Below are 21,707 nucleotides of genomic sequence, written 5' to 3' on the forward strand. Positions count from 1 at the left end.
AAAATATTGTTATGTTATTGAAGTGACCTTGTTGCCTTCCCTTTCACTCCATCCTCTTTTTTCCAGAAAAAAAATTATTTGAACAAGATGATAACCTCTTTGTATCTTTATAGAAAATGTGACCTGCCCAGCTAGTTGCCTTTGCAGGGCTTGCTTAGCTTGGGGAGAGAGAAAAGGAAAAATGATTACATGTAAGACTTTAGATTTAATGTCAGCCATTCTGGTTGATGAATTTAACAGAATTATGTACAGCATTTTTTCCCTCTCATCATTCTGATCAAGTGATCCTGAGTAGAAGGAATAACCAGATTAGGGCTTCAACGTGACTATTTGCATAACTGAGCCTGTATGCACAACTGGAATGAACAGCCTAGCACTGGCAAAGCTCCAGAGACCCTAAATCAAAAGGCAGAGAGAGGGGGAGGAGAGGGAGGGATGAATACTGTATTCAAACACAAGATATTGGGACAAATATTTGCACAGTTGTGACACTGTGGGATGTGCTACATTCATGACAAAATAATCCTGTTGAGCTCTCCCAAGCTTAATAACTTTGTGCAAGTTGTGGTGCAGCAAATACTTGACTGAACTTTTTTTTTTTTAAAGATATTGTCTCAGTGCAGCACAAAATTTATATTAGTTTGCTTACAAGTCATAAAGAATGTGCTAAGAAGTATGATAATGGTTATTTGGATGACTTAGTGTTTTTGTAGGGGTCATTTGAAAGCTAACTAGATGGTAAGACTGCAGCTATTTGTGAAGCATATTAGAAACAGCCCCATGAGCTGTTGCCATTGCCTTTGAACTACCTATCTCTGCAAGTTTGATGGCAGAGGACACAAAAGTGGTAGAAAATTACATAAAATGAAAGCTCTTTTAAAAAAGTAAAATGGAGGGCCTAATAAGCATGTTCACCACATTAACAAAAAGAAAATTACACTGTTGCATAGCAAAGTAGAAGTCGTCCAAGCAAGGCTTCTTTCATCCACTGTGTATTAGTAATAAAACTCCTGAGCAGTGTTTGTGTTTTTATGTGTATATGTGCTGCGTGGCAGCCCATTTATGCATTTTCCACTGTGCCAAGGCTTACATCACTGTCGTATTAGTCTAAGCAGAATGGAGCAGATTGTTTATTTTGGTTTAGCTCCGCTTCAGGCTGTAACATCAGATGTAGCTCCTAGAGTGACAAATTCCAATTGCAGTGTCACAAATTAAACAAGGGTACAGAGGAGCCCTGCAAGCATTTTTATTTCTCATGGGAGGGAAAGGATCCTGTCTGTACTTGCTGAAGTTATTGTATGTTATATGACCCCCAACATGAACAAAATAAAATAATCCTCTCTCATATATTTTTCTGTTTATAATGTACATTGTTTAGAGTCCCCCATGCACACTCTTCAATTGCAGGTCGCAAGTTTTAGAATTAGTTCACCTTTTATAGCCTGAATGATGCACCTCTTCATTACCATTACAAAATACCGTAATTTGAGCTAATTTGGGGGGGGGGGGAAGGTTGTTCTACTATATGCTAATCTCATTCATACATTTCATTTAGAAATTTATTGCACTACGCATGGTTTCCAGTATGATTAAGCATCATCTCTACTGTGTAGCATTAATATTAACTTCAGATAACCTTTGGAGGCACTTTCTTCCCAGAAGCAGGCATGTTATCTCTGTCTGTTTCAGCTGGACTTTTCTGGCTTTGAAATATCTGTGACAGATAAGGATAGTGACCTTTTATCATATCAGCTGGTGTGGAAGTAATTATAGCAAATAATAAGAGAAAAATAAGTAAATTGAATGGAATGGCTAGAGATGAATTTCTCAACCTTTTCAGGTGGCCTGTTTCCCCAATTCAAAGACAAGTATTTTTGTAATAGATTCCCTTTCTTCTTACACTTGTCTTAAAAATGTGCACTGTTGTTAAATACAACACCTGGTTTTGAAGGGTTTGGTCTCCTTAGGAGTGTTCTAAGAACTTTCTTTTATTTTTTGTGTTATAATTGTTATGACATTTTTGATCTTCTTTGTGACCCCTGTTGGGACTGTGACCCATTGTCTGAGAAGCACTGCTAGAGAGTTGCTAGTACCTGATTTGCCACAAAATTTATCTCCCACTGGTTTTACAGCTGACCATTTTTATTTGCTTCTGTGCAGTCAGTCCAGATTAATGCAGAAGTAAGCAAGATTAAAATTAGGCCCCATCCTCTGAGTACAGATAGAAATCTTGACAAGGTTGCTGAAGCTCTTCACCTTTCAAGGTGACACATAACAAGTGTCTTCCAAGCAATTCAGTGCATGTGCAGGATTTTGAAGGTCATGTGACAGCATGTATGGCTTTTAAAGACCCATTTCTTTTTTTCTTCTTTTTTTCCCCTGAGAGAGTGTATTTAAAGCATGACCAACCCAATCATCCAACTATTAAATAAATGAAATAGCTTATTTCATCGTATAACTTCTCAAGTATTGGATATTAAAAGGTCAAAAGTTTCTTTATAGTTAATTGGATATAAAATTAAGATGTGAATAATGCTACAAAGAAATCCTTTGGCACAGCAGTGTGGTGTGTTTATCATAAACTAAGTCTGTACAAGGTATGCCTGTGTTTCTAGAAACTGGGGTTTCTTCCATAAATACAGAATGCAGAATCAGATTAATAGGAAAAATGTAATGTAGCATCAATTACATGGAAGTGTCAATTTCCTTCAGTTGAGCTAGATTCCCAGACCCACAGGACCTCAGGGTGATCAAGTCAGCCTTGGTTTGGAAACGACAGCTGAGGGTATAACTAAAGAGATGGAGGAGGAGGAGTCTGAAGGACAGAAATGGAAGAACAAAGTAGAAATCATAAAAAAAATCAAAAAACTAAGGATATGGTGTGGGATGAGGAATTCATTCTGAAGGAAAAAGAGTTGCTGCAGGTAGKGCTCCGTTTGCTTTAACGGTGGGAGAACTATCTGCTGAAAGCCTTGTATCTGTCAAGGGAAGATGCAAGAAAATATCTTTTAAAAGAAAATATCTGCAGATACACAAAATAGCTAGCCCTATTTTTAGATCTCTGTGGGATGCCTCTGTAAAATAGAATAGCTAGTTGTTGTAGAGACACAGAAAGAGGGTTGAAGACAAAAAGTGTGTTTGGGGGCATGCAAACAAAATACCTCAGGCTTTCTATCCATATGTTTTAATTGTGGAGTTCATGTTTATGTATTTTCAGTCCTCCTCTGTTACAAGTAGCTGATGTTAGGAAAATCAGAACATCTCAGCAGAAGCTGGGGATTTTTTTTTCTATTGTCAGCTGACATGTCAAGGTGGTTTTTTTCAGCTGTTATGTTCACAGAGTGCAGGACACAGATATTTCTACACTTCTGTCACTTCATGTTTAACTTTAAAAGGAATATGTGAAGCAGAAYTGGAAGATATGTAAGCAGCTGACATGTCATATGCACTTGGAAATGTGTCCTGAATACTAACAGTGTTGCTTCTAATCCGATAAACTTCACCTCTTGTAACAAGGCTGTCTGTAGTGAGGCCAGCGCTCAAATAACAGGTCCTTTGSGCAAGTACGCTGAAACCCTGTGCAGGCACTATTTATAAAACCTGCACTGCTTCAGTCCTCAAGCAATCACATATAGCATGGTTATTTAAAATGCTAGAAGGCTGCAGAGTTTTTCATGCCACACGACAGCGGAAATGTCATTGTCTTCTCACACTTTAATAAATGAGGCTAGGGTTTCAGGGCTGCTCCTCCACAGCTCTTGTTTAGAAAGAGAAGGCAAACCTGATGAATCATGCATGGCTGAACATATCAGTGTAAGGCTGGCTAATATGAGAGAGAATGGGAAACATAATTGGTACATTATATAATTAGTGATGTGTGAACCAGTTTTGATAAGAATCAGCCTGAACCGTCTTTTGGGGACCAATCCTGCTCTCAGAAACTTTGGCAGTTTCTGAAACAGCTTTGAATTCTTTATACTTTTGGATTCCTGAGTAGTAGCTGTGAATTCAAAGGTTATATTTGTTTTGTTTTCTTTTCTTCCTTTTCTTCCCAGTCTTCACATTGCCAGGGGATTATGAGTTTCCTACAAAGGTGGAATGAGGCAGAGTGAGCTCCAGTACATAGGCGGCTGAAGATGTAAAATTTAGGAAGCTTGACATAGTTCATAGCATGAGTGTCTTAAAAATGGTCCCTTGCTGCATTTTCAGTTTTTGCTTGGCTGATGAAYTTCTGCTTTCTCTGAATTTGAACTCTGAATCAGATCTGGCAGAGGATAGTAGTGAGATTCACTTGCCTTGTCAGTCCTCAAAACTCTTGAGTAAGTGGTATGAGCAAGATGTTGATTGTATTATTTGGAGTGGGGAAGGGAAAAGCTCAATTCTGACAGGCAGGGAAATCTTGGTAAAACTTTTATCAGTTAATTTTATTTCAAAACTGATCTTTCTGTCTTCTTCCTCTTAAAAATATGAGTATGTCCAGTGGATACTGCTAATAACAGAATGTTTCCAAGTAGAATTAAGCAGATTTACAGGTAAAATTTTCTGTATGCAGTTGCTGTGCAATTAAATCTTTTAGGTATGCTTAAAACACCTGGTCTGCTGCTGTCAGTGTTAGATATTATTATTTTTCACGACGAACTATGCTTTGTGGTCATTCAAGAAAGTGTAAGGCCACATTTTGGTCAGCTAAAGTCACTGGGAATTTAGCTATTGATTATAATGGAAACAGAATAAGACCTTGGAAAGAAATGATAAGTCTCAACTTTTCTTCTGATCATTTTAGTAACTGCCTTGCCAGTGCACTGCATGGTTCTGTGCTGCTGTGTAAGTAGCTGCTCCTTTGCAGTCTGCAGCCAAACAAATTCCTTTAGTGTCTTCGGAGCAGAAGTCACAGTAGGCTTTCTACCAGGTTCAATCTTTGCTTTGGTGCTAGTTGAAGTGCATACTATGTTTATCTGCATAGAAATGAGTGGGGGGAGCACAATACAGCTCTCTCCCTCTTGCAGAAAATATAAATTACATGTATGAACTATTTTCAAAGACATGAGAATGACAGTGAGAGCAGGATGCATGACTGTAAGCAAGTTTGTACTCTTACTAACCATATTTTGTTAACATCTCTTGTTAACATCTTTTGTTAACGTTCTCTATGCCCTCCATCTCTCATCACTAAATTTCAAGGCTTTCTTCATTGTCACCAGAAAAGTTACTGTCTTCTTGGGAGAAGTAGACTAGACTTTTGGGGAAAAATATTATATACAGTAGAAAACAGATTTATTAGATTTATTTTAAAGTTATATAGTAAACATCCACTGACACTGGCTTTCAAAATATTTTTACATGTAAGCTTGTTAACAGCATAATCAAACCATGCTGTACATGAGACATTATAAGCATTACTTAATTAGAAAAGGTAATATCCTATAGAAGTTCCTGCTGTGCACTCTGTGAATGGAATCTTACTATGCAACCTTTTAGATTTTTTGAAACGAGCAAAGAACTGAGACTCCCTAATTTAAAAATATCTTCTTCCTTAGCATCTCTAAGGAGTCTCTGTATTAAAGTAAGTAATGCAGCACAGAGGTTTGAGGCTTGGGAATCTGAATTTTTGCATTCCATTTTTTTCCTTATTTTAACAGATAGACTCTGCAGACTACAGTCTAGCTAATGTACTTTCCTCTTGTTTATTTAATGCTAAAAAAATGAAGTGTATTTTTGACCACACAATCTTAATCCCAAAGGTTATTTCTACAAAGCATCTAAATCAAAAACAAAAGTGCAATCAAACCACTCCCTCGTGTCCTGTTATCTTTTGAAATATAAGAAGTAGGTGCAGGTCCCTGTCTCTTTTAAACAACACTAATTTTAAAAAGCTTATGGGAGTGAATTTATTTTTGGTTGTTGTTGAAAGTCAGAGCTGATATATATCACAAATCAAACTCATTAGGGTAGTTAGAAATGCAATTGAAGAACAAATACGAATAAAAAATACCATAGCTTAGAGCACAGTTGTCCTATGTGATATCTCAACTGATTAGAAAAGGTACAATAACGTGAATGTTTTACTTAAAAGCAAAAATGAAGAGAGTTATGAGTTATCAAATTTCCAATGATCTTTGGTAAATTCCATTTTAAATAAGATGGGGTTGCCATTTATTTCACACCTTGTTCTATAATTTGATCAGAGAAAGTGTGGGGGCTTCAGAAACATTTCTTGTGGGACATGTTTGTTACTTTGTCCTACAATTTGAATTAAGTAGGGCTTGTTTGTTTGTTTTGTTATTATATTTTGAGAAATAACCTTTCTCTCTTTGTTCCCTGAACACAACAAGGAGCAGGAAGGGCATTGTCACAGAGTCTGAATATGTTCTCGAGCACATTTTAGTGGCATGCAGATCCTTAAGACTGAGCTAATTGTCAGGTCCACCTGWATGAATATGCTCTCTTTGGCATTGTAATGGAAGAAATCCACCATTTGTACTGGAAAATTTCTGTGCTCGGTTTAGAGTTTGATCAGTCAGTGAGTATAGGCAGACCATGAAGCAAAGCAATGTTGTTACACATGATTTTATTCCACCTGTTAAGTGAGCTTGATAATGTTATTAGAATTTTTTGTTTTCCATTCTGTTTCCTTGTTCATTTTATTCCTTCTTTTTTTCTTGATAGCTAGACTGTAATCCCAATCCTAGCTCTTATGCAGTAAGTATGGTGCATTGAGGGAGTTGTCAAAAGGAAACAGAAGGCAAAGGAAAACTTACCTTAAATAGGTGCTTGTTTACATTCCTGAAGGTTTTTATAGTTATTTGTCTTTCTTACCTTTTCTCACACATTGGATACATTTTCTTCTCTCACATTGGGATACATGTTAAGTTTCTAGGTATAACCTGTCTTCTCTCCTGAGGCCAGATCACTACTTCCTTTTATAGAGAGAGAAAATATAACAGAAGAGTAAATATGAATATTCTGTGTGGGAATGATCCATGTGTTCTTGGAAAGCTGTAGATAGATATCAAAACTATTCATTAACACTGACAATTTTATAGCTGTCACATTCCCACTAGGGAAGCTGCAGAGTTTGCTTGCTGCATCCTTTTCTTTGAGCATATGTGTCAGTCAGGACAAGGAGTAGGTAAGGTCAGAGGGGAAGGTCTCCTTTCCCTCTCCATGTGTCAGTCCGCATAACTTGTGAGGTGTGAAGTAAGAAGTAAAACAAAAGGGGGAAAATGGGCAAAAAATGAAGTACTAATGAGGGTTCCCAAGATACCTGTTCATCCACACACTCTTTTTTTCCAGTGTCTTCAGTCAAGTTCTATAACATTTATTTGTATAGTACATCACTATTTAATTAACTAAAAATTAAGTCTTCTCAAAGAACAGAGAAGCTTTAAACTGCAATGTTTTTCTTGCAATATGTCTTCTTTTCATAAAGCATTCCATCCCAGCATCGCAAACAGCTTCCACAGGATTGTCAGAGATGATATTCTAAGACAGTATTGTGAATACCCTTGCTTCCATTCCTACAATATCCAATAAATTTAGAAGCGGGTTAAATCTCACATATGCCTGTTTGTGACTGTCTTTCATCGTATTCTGGGCATCATTTGGGAATCAAGATCGGGAAGTGAAGGGTTCTATAGAAATGCAAAGTCGTATTATTTGGACAAATGTCAGTCTTTGTGAGTGCTACGCAGAATATTAGATCAGATGGACAAATGGGAGAAGATTATTCCTGAATACTCCTATACAAACAGCAGTAGATTGCCTAAGTCCAAATATCTACTGTAATTTTTTGAAAGAACAGGAACAAAAAGGAGCAGTCAGCCTCCGAGTAGGCAGTACAGCAACTTCTGAAAATGCGTGCAGGGATTAACCAGGGAAGAGGCACATAAAATTATTTGGTGAACTTCTAGACTCCTCCTTGGAGGTGAGCTTAACCTCTGTAAACCTTCAGAATTTTCTGCACACCACTTTATGGTATTGGCCTGAATACAAACTGAGAATTGATACTTCCTAAACTTTGAGATAATTTGCCTCATTTTCACTACTTAATTTTTTTCTGGTTGCCTAGGTGATTGCATTTATTCTTCTATGTAGTAGTAGTTGACATGTAGGAAAAAAACAATGGAGAGGGCAAATGAAGAAATGGGGACATAGAGCTGAGAGTATGTTGGGCATTAAAATCCCATCCTTATTCTTGTGACAAGGTCCAATGCAAGATAACAAGAAAAAAAAAATCACAATATGGATATTCTTATGGTAGTAGTTTTAATCAGCACGGAGGAAGCACATCAACAAGCCGTTCGCACTACCAGTACGCTCTTCTGGCGCACCTTGCAAACTGCTTTCCTCAGACTATTAAGAGGAGTTGACTGCTTGGTAGACTAAATTAAAGCGAGTTCAATGAGATTTGCTAGCCCCGGCCTCATTCGTCTTCCCTGTGGGAGCAGGAGCTTGTCAGGGCCCCGAGGGCCCCCCAGCCCCGCCTGTCCCTACCCCCTGCCCCAGCCCCAGCCTGTCCCGTCCCCGCAGCAGTGCCCGATGCCCCCCAGGCTGGGGCTGCCCCGGCTGCCCTGMGGCCCTGCTCCCTCGGGGCGGCGGGACGGGCCCTGGCGGCCAGGCCCGGCCTGGCCATCGCTGCGGCCTGACAGCGCCCGCATAGAAGATGTTCCCGGATAAACTCTCCCTTGGAGTTGCTGCTAAGGTATTTGCCTTGAGGGGGAATGGGTAAAATATTATCTCTAAATTATAATGATATTGAGGACTTGGCGGGAAAAAAAAAAAAAAAAAAGTTACCGGCTTCTGGATAGCGGTTTTCTATAAAGGAATCTGTTTATTCTAACAATAACTTGAGGGTGTTTTTGTTTATAAGATAATAATCTTATCTTTGGTTGAGACTGAGGACTCATTTGATGGGAAGCACCCTCGAGTTATTGTCTGGATGAACATTTAAATTGAATATTCATATTTTAAAAGAAAGATGAGAATAACATAAAACATAATGTCAAGGTGGTGAAAGATAACTCTGTAGGAGCAAGTGCACTTAATTTAGCACTTCCATCTCCTGCTCCCTTTCATCATCTTTCCCTCCCCCACCCCCCTGTTCTCTACCTTATTTTGTTTTCCAGTCTTCTTCTTTTCTTTCATACATGTTAAAGTGACAAAGTCAAAAATATGAGGGTACCGTCAGGTATTTTCAAAGTGGACTGGAAGGGAGGAACTGAAATTTAGCCAGTGGAAACATGCTGTGTCCAACTGCCTCAGTCCCTCCCGGAGTCTCGGGAGTGAAAAGGAGTGAAATTTTCACAGACTATCTCAAAAGGTTTAGTTTGGGGAATGGAGGTGGGAGTCTGAGAATAAGGAGACAGAGCGTAATTCAGTAAGCTCTAATAGTTAGAGCAGAGATGCAGTGTACTTACATCATGGTCCAAGAATAAAGCTCTTTTGCCACAAGTCTGTACTATTAAACTCTCTCAGTTTTTAAAGCAGGGTGCAAACTGCTATTGCCTGTTGCAGATAGCACATGCTGATTCCTGAGCTCTGCCCAGGAATTGTTCAGGCCAGTGTTATCTGGCAAGCCTAAAACCATGCCAGGGACCATTCTAACAATTTAACAGCACAGACAATTGGATTCATGTGGCCTAGGAACATTTGCTGACGTGGTTAAATTTACTAGCATAGATTCAGGGGGTAAAGCTAAATAAGGTTTAATTCATTGGAAGAAAACAATGGTATCCTCAGTAACCAATCAAGGGATTAAGAGTCCAGTAGGCTACAAATGCATGTTAGTTTTTTATTTTTTCATTTTAAATTATTGAAGGGTCTCATGGTGCTGCTTATGCAGGCAGAGTTAGCCCTTCCTCCTCTATCATGACATTCCTTCACTCTCCCAACCTCCTCAGTTACCTTGCTGATATTTTTTCACTGACAGCCGGGCTAGGCTGATTTCTGAATGTATGTCTCTAGCCTGTCAAAGTCAAATGTGTCCAGTCAGAATGGGGTTAAACCTGTGAGGAGAGGCTCTTCTGGGCAAAACAGTGTGTGGCAGGTGTGGGTGGACTGCAACATGCAGTTTTGCCTGCACTGCGGAGGGCTAGCAGCTGCCTCTGGGGAGAGGGGAGGGCTGCTGTGAGCCAGCTGAGATCCAGGGAAGGTGAAGGACCTGACACCCTTTGGTGGCAGCAGGTGAGGGCAGAAGTTACATGGGCTCTGGGAGGGCATTGCACACCAAGGAGACAGTATGGAGGAAGCAGTTCAAAGTAAACTGGTGTTCGGAAAGCTGCACACTTGCTGAGCTAACATTTAAGGAGGCTTCTCTGCCATTCCTACTGTGTTTCTGCTGATGATTATTGTCTTATTTCTGGTGTGCTGCTGAGTGCAGTTGCGTATGCATGTAACAAACATGGTGCGTCTGATGCCAGGGCAGTCCTTGAGCTCCCAGGAGCTTGTTGGGAAAAGCAGAGCAGGGCAATGTCCAAGGGTCCTTGAGCCCTGAAGAACTACATCCATACAAAGCTCTCCCTGCTCAGCGAAAAATAAAGACATTGTCCACATACACTGTCCTGTTGGCTGTTCTCATATTCCCACCGTCAACTGGCATCAGGCTTTGGGTTAGGGCAGTTCCTGAGCTCGTTTCTTTGTTCACATTCGTCATCTTTTCCTTCCGTTACCCAGGTCTTTTCCTTTTCTCTCCAGTAGAGATGAAGTTTTTAAATCACCGATGAAGGAAAATGAGCAGGTTCTACTTACCTTCTTACAAAGCGTGACTGATTTATCAGCTATTTGCTGTGCAGAGCAGCAATGTTGACAGCTAGTCTAATAGATTACAGGAAAGGTTTCTTCTCCAGCCTAAAGCACCGTCCATTCTTTGATATCGTAAGATTCAGCTGTCGGGGCCAAGGGTGGTTTTCGTGTGTACCAGAAGCGTCTGAACAAGCAGACATAGCACTATTTAATGTAGGGTACTGTTATAAATATACCAGCACGTGTAACACGTCATTCCCTTGCCTGTGTCGTCAGATGGCAGCTGCTGTTGCCAGGCCCAGTGACCACAGATCATACATGCAATATGTGTTTCACTTCCACTGCATGAGACGAAATTTAACACCTGAGCTGATAGGAGCTCAGAGGAGCGCAGGGTGCAAACCTGCTATCATATGCACTAATTTTAAGTGTGCCTGTCTTTTCCCCTTGCATTCTGGTTTGTTACTGTCAGGCTGTTCCTGGGTTCTGGCCTTTTGGCACCGCTTTCCTATTGATGGAAGAAACATGAAAGCACATTTTGGAGAAAAACATGTAACATATGAGAGGAGAAAGTAGTTCAGTTTTCACTTGCCAATGCCCCTTTAAGTTAACGGCTGTGGGTCAGAATACATTTTTGTGCAAGAGCACAGCCAGCAAAATTAAGCTCACACACAGATGTCTCATGCTGTTCATAACCTTCACTGCATGACCTTTGATGTGTTGTGTGGCAAGTGATCAAAGACACAAAACCAGAATATTTTTGTTGTTTGAACAGGTTTAATGTGTTAGTTTTTTGAGAATACTGTATTTATGCATACTGTTTTGTTTAGTTCACGCAGTCTATGTAAAGATTTGTTTTTCATTAACCAGGAAGGGAAAAGCAGGGATGTACGTTTTATTTGTTCCTAAAAGTCCCTGAAAGATGGATTCTTCTTTGGAATATCAAATCAGTGCGTTTTCTTCCTTAGGAGCTTATCTTTGTTTCTCTTCTCTTGCAAGGGCTTGATCCCCGCCTCACACGTCTAGCTTTCGCCTAAAGAGTCAGGGGCCTGCCTTGTTGTTCACCAGTTGCTGTCTGCAGTTGCTGGGTCACTGTTTACATTTCCCTGTAATAGCATATTGCTCATTAAACGGCAAGATGTGTTGCTATTCTTTGTTCTAGACTGCATCAATTTTAAAATAGAAATTAATGTGATCGTTTTATATATTTTATATATTTATGTTTTATATAAAGAGTAGCATGTTTCTAATAGAATTTAGTGATCTACTCTAACTGAAAGTACTTGGAAGTATTTTTTATGGTAAGAAAACAATGTATTTGAAACATAATAAACAGAAGGCACTTTTTGGATAGTCTTGAATAGGACTGTGGACTGTATGCAATAGTGAGGAAAACGAGATGTGGCACCAGCTTTGTATGAATTAGACTGTACTCTTCCTACATACTCTTCGGTGAGGAAACCATGTGATCGATGAATGATTTGGCTTGCTTAGGCATTGTAATTTTGTTCTGCTGCAAGAGTAGAGCCAAAGTTGATTGAGTGCTGCTCAAGGACAGCATTTCTGTTTAATTACTTCAAGTGTTTATGAAGTAGGATAGTGCCTGTTGTGTCTATGTAGCCTAAGTTTGTATTTTCCATCATTTGATTTTTTTTGCACTTTTTATTCAGTGATTCATCTTTTCTTGAATGGTGCTTGTCGATCTGACCTGTAAATTAACAAAGATTCATTTTGGAATAGCATAGGGTTCCATTTATAAGTGAAAATGATTTCATGGTACTTATATAGAAAGCTTTTTGAAGTACAGGAGGATTGCCAACTTAGAAAAATGTATTAGAAATGCAGAGGTGTGTTATGATAAATATTGCACTCGTGGGTGGGGTTAAAGGCTGTAATATACCTGTGTGCATTCAGATTTATTTACTGCACAGCAATGAATCCCAAACGGCTATTTTTGCTTCACTGACGGTAATCCCAGCAAGTCAGCCTTACAGACATCTGCTAGGGTTTTTATTATTATTTGGTTAAGATTTTGAAATGAAGGTGAGGAAAATCCAACTGTCACCTAGGAATGACCTCGAGGGGTTTTCACAGATTTGTCCAACATGTTTTTCAGAAATTTCTACAGGCTTTAGATATATTCCTGCCTCCAAAGTGTTTCAGACTGTGACTACTCACATTTTCTTTAAAAAAAAAAGAAAAAAAAAACAGACTGATATATGAGATATGCTGTTTTAACTTTACTCAGTCAACCTTCTTTGAAGGATAAAGACCAAGAGAGGAAAAAATTGCCCCAAGTTTTTCATAAACAGGCATTGAAAGATATATTGGTTAATCCACTGTTAAGTGGATTCATTATGGTAAATAGCCCCTCACATTCATAGCCATTGGACTCACTCTTAGTACATTAATAACAAGTGTCCTGAGATTTTGGGATATACTAGAACAATTTATTTCCCAGTGGGGTTTTTATCTAAACAAGATCAGTCTTCATATCGTTCTCTATTTAACCAGTATACTGTTGTAGTGTATCTGAGAATATCTGTGTCTTGCTGTTTCTCAGTTAGGAGAAGGAAAGAGTGTACAGACCAGATAGCATTTCCAACAGTGTCATTGTGGCACCACACAGTTATTCCATGGTAAAAACAGGATGCAGAAACATTTAGATTAAATCTCTTTTCTTTTTCATTTAAGTAAATGCATACTGATAAATTTCTAATGAAAGGAATCAGAGCACAGGAGCAAGTGACTTATTACGGAAATTTTCTGTGATGCATTGTAATGTTGGATTTGCAATTTTCAAAAGTGGTTACATTCCTAATTGGCAAACGAAAAGGACCCTTGCTGTGAGAAACATTTTTCTTATAGATTATTCTCATGATGCCTCTAATTCAGGCAAATACATTGTGTAAATGGAACCTATGAAATACTTTCTAAAATATACATCAGATTTATATTACTAAATTGTTATGTTAGATTGAGCAAGGGCTGTTGTTACAATATATGTCAAAAAATTTCACTTTCGTAGTATTTCTTTCTTTCTAAATTAAATTGTGCTTGGTTTAAGCAAGTCTTCTATTAATAACGCTTGAGATTATCCTAAATAAATATGTACTAGCTCCACCCAGGCATTATGAACATAATCTCTACAATATCCTAGTCTTAACTGATCTCATGAACATAACTTTTATAGGTCTCTTAAACCAGAAGAAGCACTTTCTTTAGATACAAAGTCTGCAAATATTGGCATGTCGTGACTGTTCGAATGCCAATTAATCTGGATAAAGCTTCATTGCATGCAGATTGAGTTTCTCAAAGCCTTATGACACAGATACTGTGGGCTGCAAAATTAACAGACGTTGTAATATCTCTGAGAGCTAAGCTTGTGTGCTTTGTGATGTGATCAGCACCCAAATACCTATGTAGTTTATATGCATTTCCTGCAAGTCCAATAGCATTAAAAGAGAACACATTTTAACAATAATATTTTTCATTAAGTCACAATTTAAATGTGTACATGTATGGCTATGCTCTTTCTGGAGAATATAGTTTGATTTCAAACAGTTGTAATATATTAAGAAGAAAGATTGACATCACAAGTAATTTCCATTGGTAACTGATAGTAGTTGATTTGCATAATTCAGTGCTGTTAGTCTTGGTTTCATACAAGTTTAAATGACAGTGTTAATAACACCATTTTCATTTCTGGTCAAGGTTTTTTAAGATACTCAGCTTTTGATGGCTTTCTTTTGTGGATTTCTCCTCACACAGAAGAGGTATCTTTGCTTTGAAAACAAGGATAGAAAGGTGCACATTTAGATCTGGGGAGCTTTCCCCTAAACTTAAAAAATACTCAGAGACTGCAGCAATAAAAATGAACAATACACCCTGAAGGAGAGAGATCCTTTAAAGCCATAAGCAAATCTGTTTAYATCTGCATTTCAGGAAGAAATCCTTTGGATATTTTTCTTAAGATTATGTTTAACTGGTGAAGCATGGGGACTTTTACGCAGTAGGGATAAGATAACTGCTCCTCCAGCTCTCTATAATGATTTTGGGATCATCCAGAGCTAAAATGGTACAGATCACATTCTCATTTTGCCTTACAGCTGTCTTTTTAAGATTATTATTTGTTACATTCAGAACAGCAAGTGGGCAACTAATAAGGATTAGTAATGGGGAGGTTTTATTTAATTCAGTTTTTAAGCTGCTTTATTCAACAAAATCCTTAAAACACAGATTATATTTTTACAGATACCAATACACTGCCATAGATTCTATAGTATGTGCGACTCTGAAGCATATTTTCCTGGAAGAGTAAATGCTTATATACCGTACCTGATATTATTATTGATTACATTTTGCAGTTATATTCCCACATTGAAGGCCTGGTGATTTACTGTTTCAGTGGGTTTTCAAGGCATCATCTGGGAGGAATTATAGAAGCTATAGCAGTATTGCTAACTCTTATGATTTTATCACAAATTCTGTTGTATTTGATGTTGAATTTTAATACCAGTCTCCTGGAGTATGGTGAATATGTGAGAATTCCTGCTTTCATTTTTTAAATAATTCCCTGTCCTTCTAGTTGCTGAAAAAACTTTAACAATTAACCCATGTTTACCCACAGGCAAATAAAAGGAAGAAAATAGTTCAGCATTTGGATCTGAATCTCACTGTGCTTTCAGCTTGACTCATCTCCCTTTTTGCTTTGCGTTTTTTGATCCTTGGGGTTGATAATACTCCTAAAGGAGCAGAGATAAGCAAGCAGTATTGCATAACACAGAGCATATAACTCTATTAAAGAGGACATAGTCATTACTTTGGAATTGACAGTGAAGGTCTGTCTATCAAAAGTTTGCTGAAGTTAGGAAAGCCATTGGGTTTATCACTTAGTTCCTGCAGCGGAGACACATTTCATATATATATGTAATGTTTCCTATATTACTTGTTTTATTTTCCACTCCAGTGTTTTGGTTCTGAGCAGGATCTTGGGAGCCACTGCTCCTCCTTGTTGTGGTGGGAGGGTTTCTGGGTGTAGGCCTGCTCACGAGTAAAACCATTTGTCCTAACTTGTTGTGAGTGTTCCCCCTCTGCATCACCAGAAACGGTATGCTTTCGAGGCTGGAATACCCATTTAGGTGTCTCCATGGAGGTGTCTGCTTGTGTGGTGGGTACCTTAGTTCTCGTTATCATCAGTGGAGATTTAGTCTATGGACACCGTGGAGCCTAGAGGTTGATTCACCTCACCCTAATGCAGATAGCTACAGGCTGATCATCGCTAGGTTCCCCTGAATGTATTGACTATAATGGGAATTTCTAACTTAGCATGCCTGTAGATGCCTCAGATATAGCACTGACATTTAGGTGTTTTGTTCCCAAACTGAATCCCACACCTCTGTCTAGAAGCTGAGTTGTTTTGCTCATCTTTATGAAGAGAATGCGCTCTCTGTAGAGGTCCAGTGGCTGGTCTGAGAGRCTGAAGGCACTGACTGGTCCTCACAAAGTCCAGTTTAGCTTTCCTAGCCGGTCACATTTATATTTGAGCCAACTTCCCACCATTTGCAGTTTTATCGTACATAATCTTATCTCACCTCTCATGAAGGATTTCTGTTCCTAAGAAGTTTTTCTTGTAAAATACTATTCATTTCCTCTTTACTTTATTTGATGTTTTACCTCTCTTCAAGTTTCCAGTAAAAGCTTATGTCCTGTACCTTGCTCTGATTCATGTTAAGAACCATCTCTTTCTAAAAACTCTGCAATATGCCGGGCTAAATTCRGTTTTTATATACGTCATGGTAATATTGTATACTACTAGTGAAAAGCTATTACAATATTACAAATTGAAATACAGCACATTGTGGAGTTCAAGCCACATTTCTTCATACAATAGAGTATTTCTTCATTATTTTCACCATTTTGTTTTTAACAGGAGTCCTGTGCTGGTGTTCCAGTGCATGCATCGCCATGTCRTTTGCCTTGACTGTTTCCATTTGTACTGCATGACTATGCTGAACAATCGTCAATTCATCCATGATCCTGAGCTTGGTTATTCCCTCCCTTGTGTAGGTATGTTTTAGCAGATTTTCTTTTCTAGAAAAATACACAATTTTGATTTCAGAGGAAGACTCTTTTTATCACCTATTAATTTTGAGGATATCTGTGGAATTATAAGATGTTTTCATAGAAGCTGTTTCATTTCATGGATTTCAATATTGAAGTGGTTCTTCTTGCTGAGCATGTGAACTGCAGTATTAACTGGATTCTAAAGGGCATTTCTTTTATAAGCAAATGCATACTTTTTCACATTAGTATTTTATCACCATAAAGTGCTAACAGATGATAGTATTAAGCTTCTGTTAAAAAAAAGAAAAAAATCCTTCATGACCTCCACATCTCTACTTTAGAGTCAAATAAGTTGTTAACTTTCTTGGCCTGTCTTCAAGTACTAATAAAAGAAGGACTGCAATAGGAATTTCAAATGGCCTTTCTGTTGATGAAGTTATTGCTACTAATTGTCACTGTGTTGAATGAAATGTAGATCTCCCTGAGAAGGTGATAGGTTGTCTTTTTACCTGAGTAGGAAACAAAGTCTGACGTAAGTAAAACAAGAAGATTTACACTGAATCTGAAATATCTGTTTTGAGAGTTGAATCCATAACACTGGCACACAGAGAGCAAAGTTCTCAAAAGTTTTGCTGCGAAGAAGTACATTAGAATTTATTTTTCCTGTTGCTAAATCTGTGTCTGTGCATATATGTTTGTGACAAGTCCTGTGTAGCAGTATAAGAATCACTTCCCTAAACATTAGAAGATACATAGAAGATGGGTCTGCCTTGTTTGCCTTAATAGCTGACAAATGTTTCATGTAACTAGATGGGAGAAAAATTGTCAACATTTCTTTAGGAGAGTGACATTTACTTAAAATGAGTACATGCCTTAAGGATGATGAAAGTACAGTAATAAGAACAATTCAAATTATTTACTTTTAATTGCTTCAGGAGCAACCTGGCAATGGTCATCAATTCACATTTCACTAGAATCGCTGTTTATGTGCTGTTCACTTGTCAGGTCTAATTTTACTCCCTGCCTCCAGCAGCTTTTTCTGCTACTGCATTTGTACACTGATGTCATACTACACAAAATACTTTTTTAWGTTGAATAAGAAGACCTGTCATCAGGAACCTAACAGGTGCTTTCTACCAGTGCTCTTTCCTTGACCATTACTGTGTAATGTGTGGTCATTTTGTACTCTCTACCTCCCTGCCTGCTTCTCTAGAAACTAATCCATTTTCTGCTCCCACACAAATTAATTGGCTGTCTTTTTGCTCCACTCAAGATGAATCCATTTTTTTTTTCTTTTTTTCACTCCATTCATCAGTTCTCTTCTCTGTTCTCCCTTTAGCTCCTCAGCTTAATCAGTTATCTCAGCGGTACAGCAGGCAACTCATCTTTCTCTACTCCTGTGGGCCTCCTTGCATCCATGGCTAGTGTCACAGCACTTCCTATAGTTCAGACCCATTGTTTTAAACTAATGGCCCTTCTGCCTCTTCTATCTGTAAACATATTGTAAGTCATGCTGCACAAAACTTATATTGGGAACTTTCAATATATCTTGCCACTCCAATTCTTCAGTTCAAAAGCTTTATCCTTCCTTTTTCTTACAGAGAAGACTAACAAATATGCAGGGATTCTTACCCCTACTTGGCAGTAACAAGCGAGTCCTTTTCTCTTTTCTGTATATTGAAGTTGGACACTATGGGAATTAAGCAGTAGAAGCAGAGTTGGGATATGATGGGGGAAAGATGCAGGGAGACAGAGCTGAAATGCTCAGGGATACAATTCCAGGCTTTGACAGGTGAGGAAGGCACAGGCTTGGCCTAAGAAAGGGAAACCATAAAGGATGCACAAAGAAAGGATGACTGTATGTCCATTATTCAAGTGAGACAGAGTTCAGCTCTGGCAGTGTAAAAGCAGCTATTGTTGCCAATCTAGTCTCAGCTATGCTACTTCCTACTTTATGCATTAAAAAAACTAGAAATACTAAACACAGAAACACTGAAATATTGCTAGTTTTAGAATTCCCCAAATCAAAAATTGCTTTCAAAATAGTGTAAAATATAACAATAATAATATGATTGCAATATATTTGCTCTCTGATCTCCAATTAGTAAGTATGTTTCCTTGAAAAATCTCTGCTGAGGGTATTACCCTGTGCTACTGGAGTGCATGCTTTAAAAACGCCTCAGTGCAGTGTGGTACAGAGATTCTCATGCTAGAGATGAATAAGCTGATGCTGAAGAGCAAGAAGTATAGTTATGTCAGTACAGCATGTTGACCAGGCTTTTTGACACTTCTGATAAGCCAAGAGGACTGACCGGGCACATACCACTTCAGGACCTGAGTTAGTATCTCTGCACAGCGCTGTGTGGTGCTGCCTGTGCACAGCTGCTTGCTCGGCACCAGCCTGATTATCTCTAAGGAGTGTTGACGTGGTGCTATGCTGACGTGCTTTATGCTGGAGAGGTGCTCAGTCACAATCTCTGAGTGTGTAGCACTTTTAAATAATATTCTGTCCAAACATAAAATTGATTGCTACCTCAGCCAGTTTTCTTTGTTGTGTTATCAGTTTTGTATCAATAAAAGCATTTCTAACATTATCCTTCAGACTACACCGCAGGCTGAAGAGTCTGAGCGCTGTCGTTGTGACTTTAGTGTTTCATTTCTGCAGCTACCTGAACCTGACTTTCTGGTAGGCAAAAAATTTGGATATTTCTAAAATTAGGTTATAGTCCAGTTGAGAGCTGATGACTAAATTATTTTTTGCCCTTTGAGAAAGTCATGAAGCTGAATTGCATCACACCTGTGGAGTGAAAGAGGAAAGCCTGAGTTGCCAACCCCTTCCCTCCAAATGTTTAGCTATAAAGGATTTAGCCTCCTTCAGAACTATGATTCTAGCAGCAGCTTTCATCAACAGTCAATTCAATTAAGAAACATTCAGAACAGTATCATATGATTTCCTTTTCTACTCATCATGGCACTCCTACTGAATAGTATAAGATTGCATTTTTGCAAGCTGCCATTTGCAATCTGCATTTTTGCAACTGTAATTTACAGTTTGTATTTACATCTGAAGAAGATAAAGCAGTGTTTGACACAGCTTTCTCTAATTACCTCAAAGAAGCCTAAAATTATTTCCTCTTGACAGGAATGAATACCATGGGACATGCCAGAAATTATTTTTTTGTCTTACTGTGGCAATGTCAGTCTAATGCGTGTTATCTCTAGCAGAACTTGACTTGAAGCAAAAAATACTAGATCTGAGCTTTATTGAAAGGTAAGATTTTGATTTGAGCCTGTTTCTAAAAGGAATATGAAACAGCGTCATGTTTACTGTAATGAGGTTTATGTTGTGGTAAGTGACTAGGTCACACAGCCAGTGAAAGCCGTACTCTGTATTGATGCATGTGTTTTTAGATGTCACAAAGCAATGCTGAAGTAGTACTTGCAGTGTTATGAACAGAAGGTATTCATGCTGTGGGTTCACCCTTTGTAACAAATGATTTCACTTTTCCATTTTCAAATAAGAATGGGTTTACTTAAAATCTACTTAATTTCTCCAAGGCATATGTGCACACATTGCCCTAGAACTGTACAGAGGGGTTTGGTCTTGTAATTAAGCCTATTTAAGTTGTTTGCACTTCCAATTAGTTCTGTTCATCCTAGCATTTTTGAAAAATAGAGATAAAATAATGAACACAGCCTGCAGTTTCCATTAACATTTGACTCCCTGTTCCCAATTTTTATCAAGGGAATGTACCAACATAGCCGGTTTTTTATATCTTTTATTGGATCAATCTAGAGGTGAAAACGCCACACATACAATAGAATAAAAATAAACAGCAGCTGCTACAGCAAAGGGTCACTGTGGCAGACAAGATCAGTGTTATCACATATGTATGATAACTTGAGCTGGAAAGGGTCTAGGGATTTCAGATAAATAGTGCTTCTCAAGTATGTTTAATATCTTACCTCCTTGCCTGATCCATGCCAGAAGGTTGATTTTGTCATTGCATTCAATTATTTTTCGTGGTTATATTTTTGCTTTTCTTTGATTTCTGTTATGCAGCGTAATTAAGCAGAAGATAATATGTGTTTGGAAAAAGGCTATCTCAGCTGATGATCTATGATATATCACCTTGAAAATGACGTAGCTTCACTTTGTTCCAACACAAAATGTGTCATTGCTGTGATTTTGGGAAGAACAAAATTAAATCCTTAATGCCTAGCTGCTAATCTAGTGCCAGGCAGCACTCTTCCAGCTGAGAACAGCCAGCATTGAGGACTGCAGCTCTGAGCATGGGAACTCTGGTGTGTTGATAGGATTAGCTATTCAGAATAATGTGGCAGCCCCATGATTCAAACCCACTATATCAGCTTGCAGAAAAGACTTATAGACAGGAGCTGGTTGTATTTTATTGGTCATTAAAATAAAAAAGTAAACGTTTCAGATTATACTCTCTCTGCCCTTGTTAAATGGCAACAAAAATCTATCCCATTTCTCTGTATGATGTCTTGTATTAATGAGGCTTCATGCATAGAAATTTCCATGAGTGGTGACCTCCAAGTATCTTTGAAATAATTAATAAGGTGCTTAGAGGGACAGATTTGCATATGCATGAAAGATCGTTTATGGTTATTTAGTTACTGTGCAGGGCACAAGAATCTCATAGCATTACCTCAAAGCAGGAATTGTATACAAACATGCAGGGTATTACCCCATTTAAACACATACTGTTCTTATGATCACCATTTCATTTTTAAAATAGCATTACAGCATTATGGAACTTGGTCTCCAGGGTAAAATAAACTCCCACAGATCTTTGGCAGAGGAAAAGTTGGCRAGGCCAAGGAAATGCAAGGTTTTACACTGCTGTAGGCATTTTGCAAAAATGTCTTTGCATCAG

At 38.3% G+C, this 21,707-nt stretch overlaps 1 protein-coding gene across 1 annotated transcript in view; it reads left to right on the top strand.

Moving 5' to 3' along the window:
• Nucleotides 1–21,707, top strand: part of PRKN (parkin RBR E3 ubiquitin protein ligase) — a gene marked incomplete at its 5' end in the record, with an annotated part of 536,136 nt that overhangs the window by 218,441 nt on the left and 295,988 nt on the right. Inside the window, one exon of the mRNA XM_026080011.1 lies at nucleotides 16,673–16,809. Coding sequence (XP_025935796.1) covers nucleotides 16,673–16,809 — 137 coding nt within the window. The remainder of the gene's footprint in view (nucleotides 1–16,672; nucleotides 16,810–21,707) is intronic.

Source organism: Apteryx rowi, unplaced genomic scaffold (genome assembly GCF_003343035.1).
Source record: "Apteryx rowi isolate R43461 unplaced genomic scaffold, aptRow1 scaffold_509, whole genome shotgun sequence".
Classification (NCBI taxonomy): domain Eukaryota; kingdom Metazoa; phylum Chordata; class Aves; order Apterygiformes; family Apterygidae; genus Apteryx; species Apteryx rowi.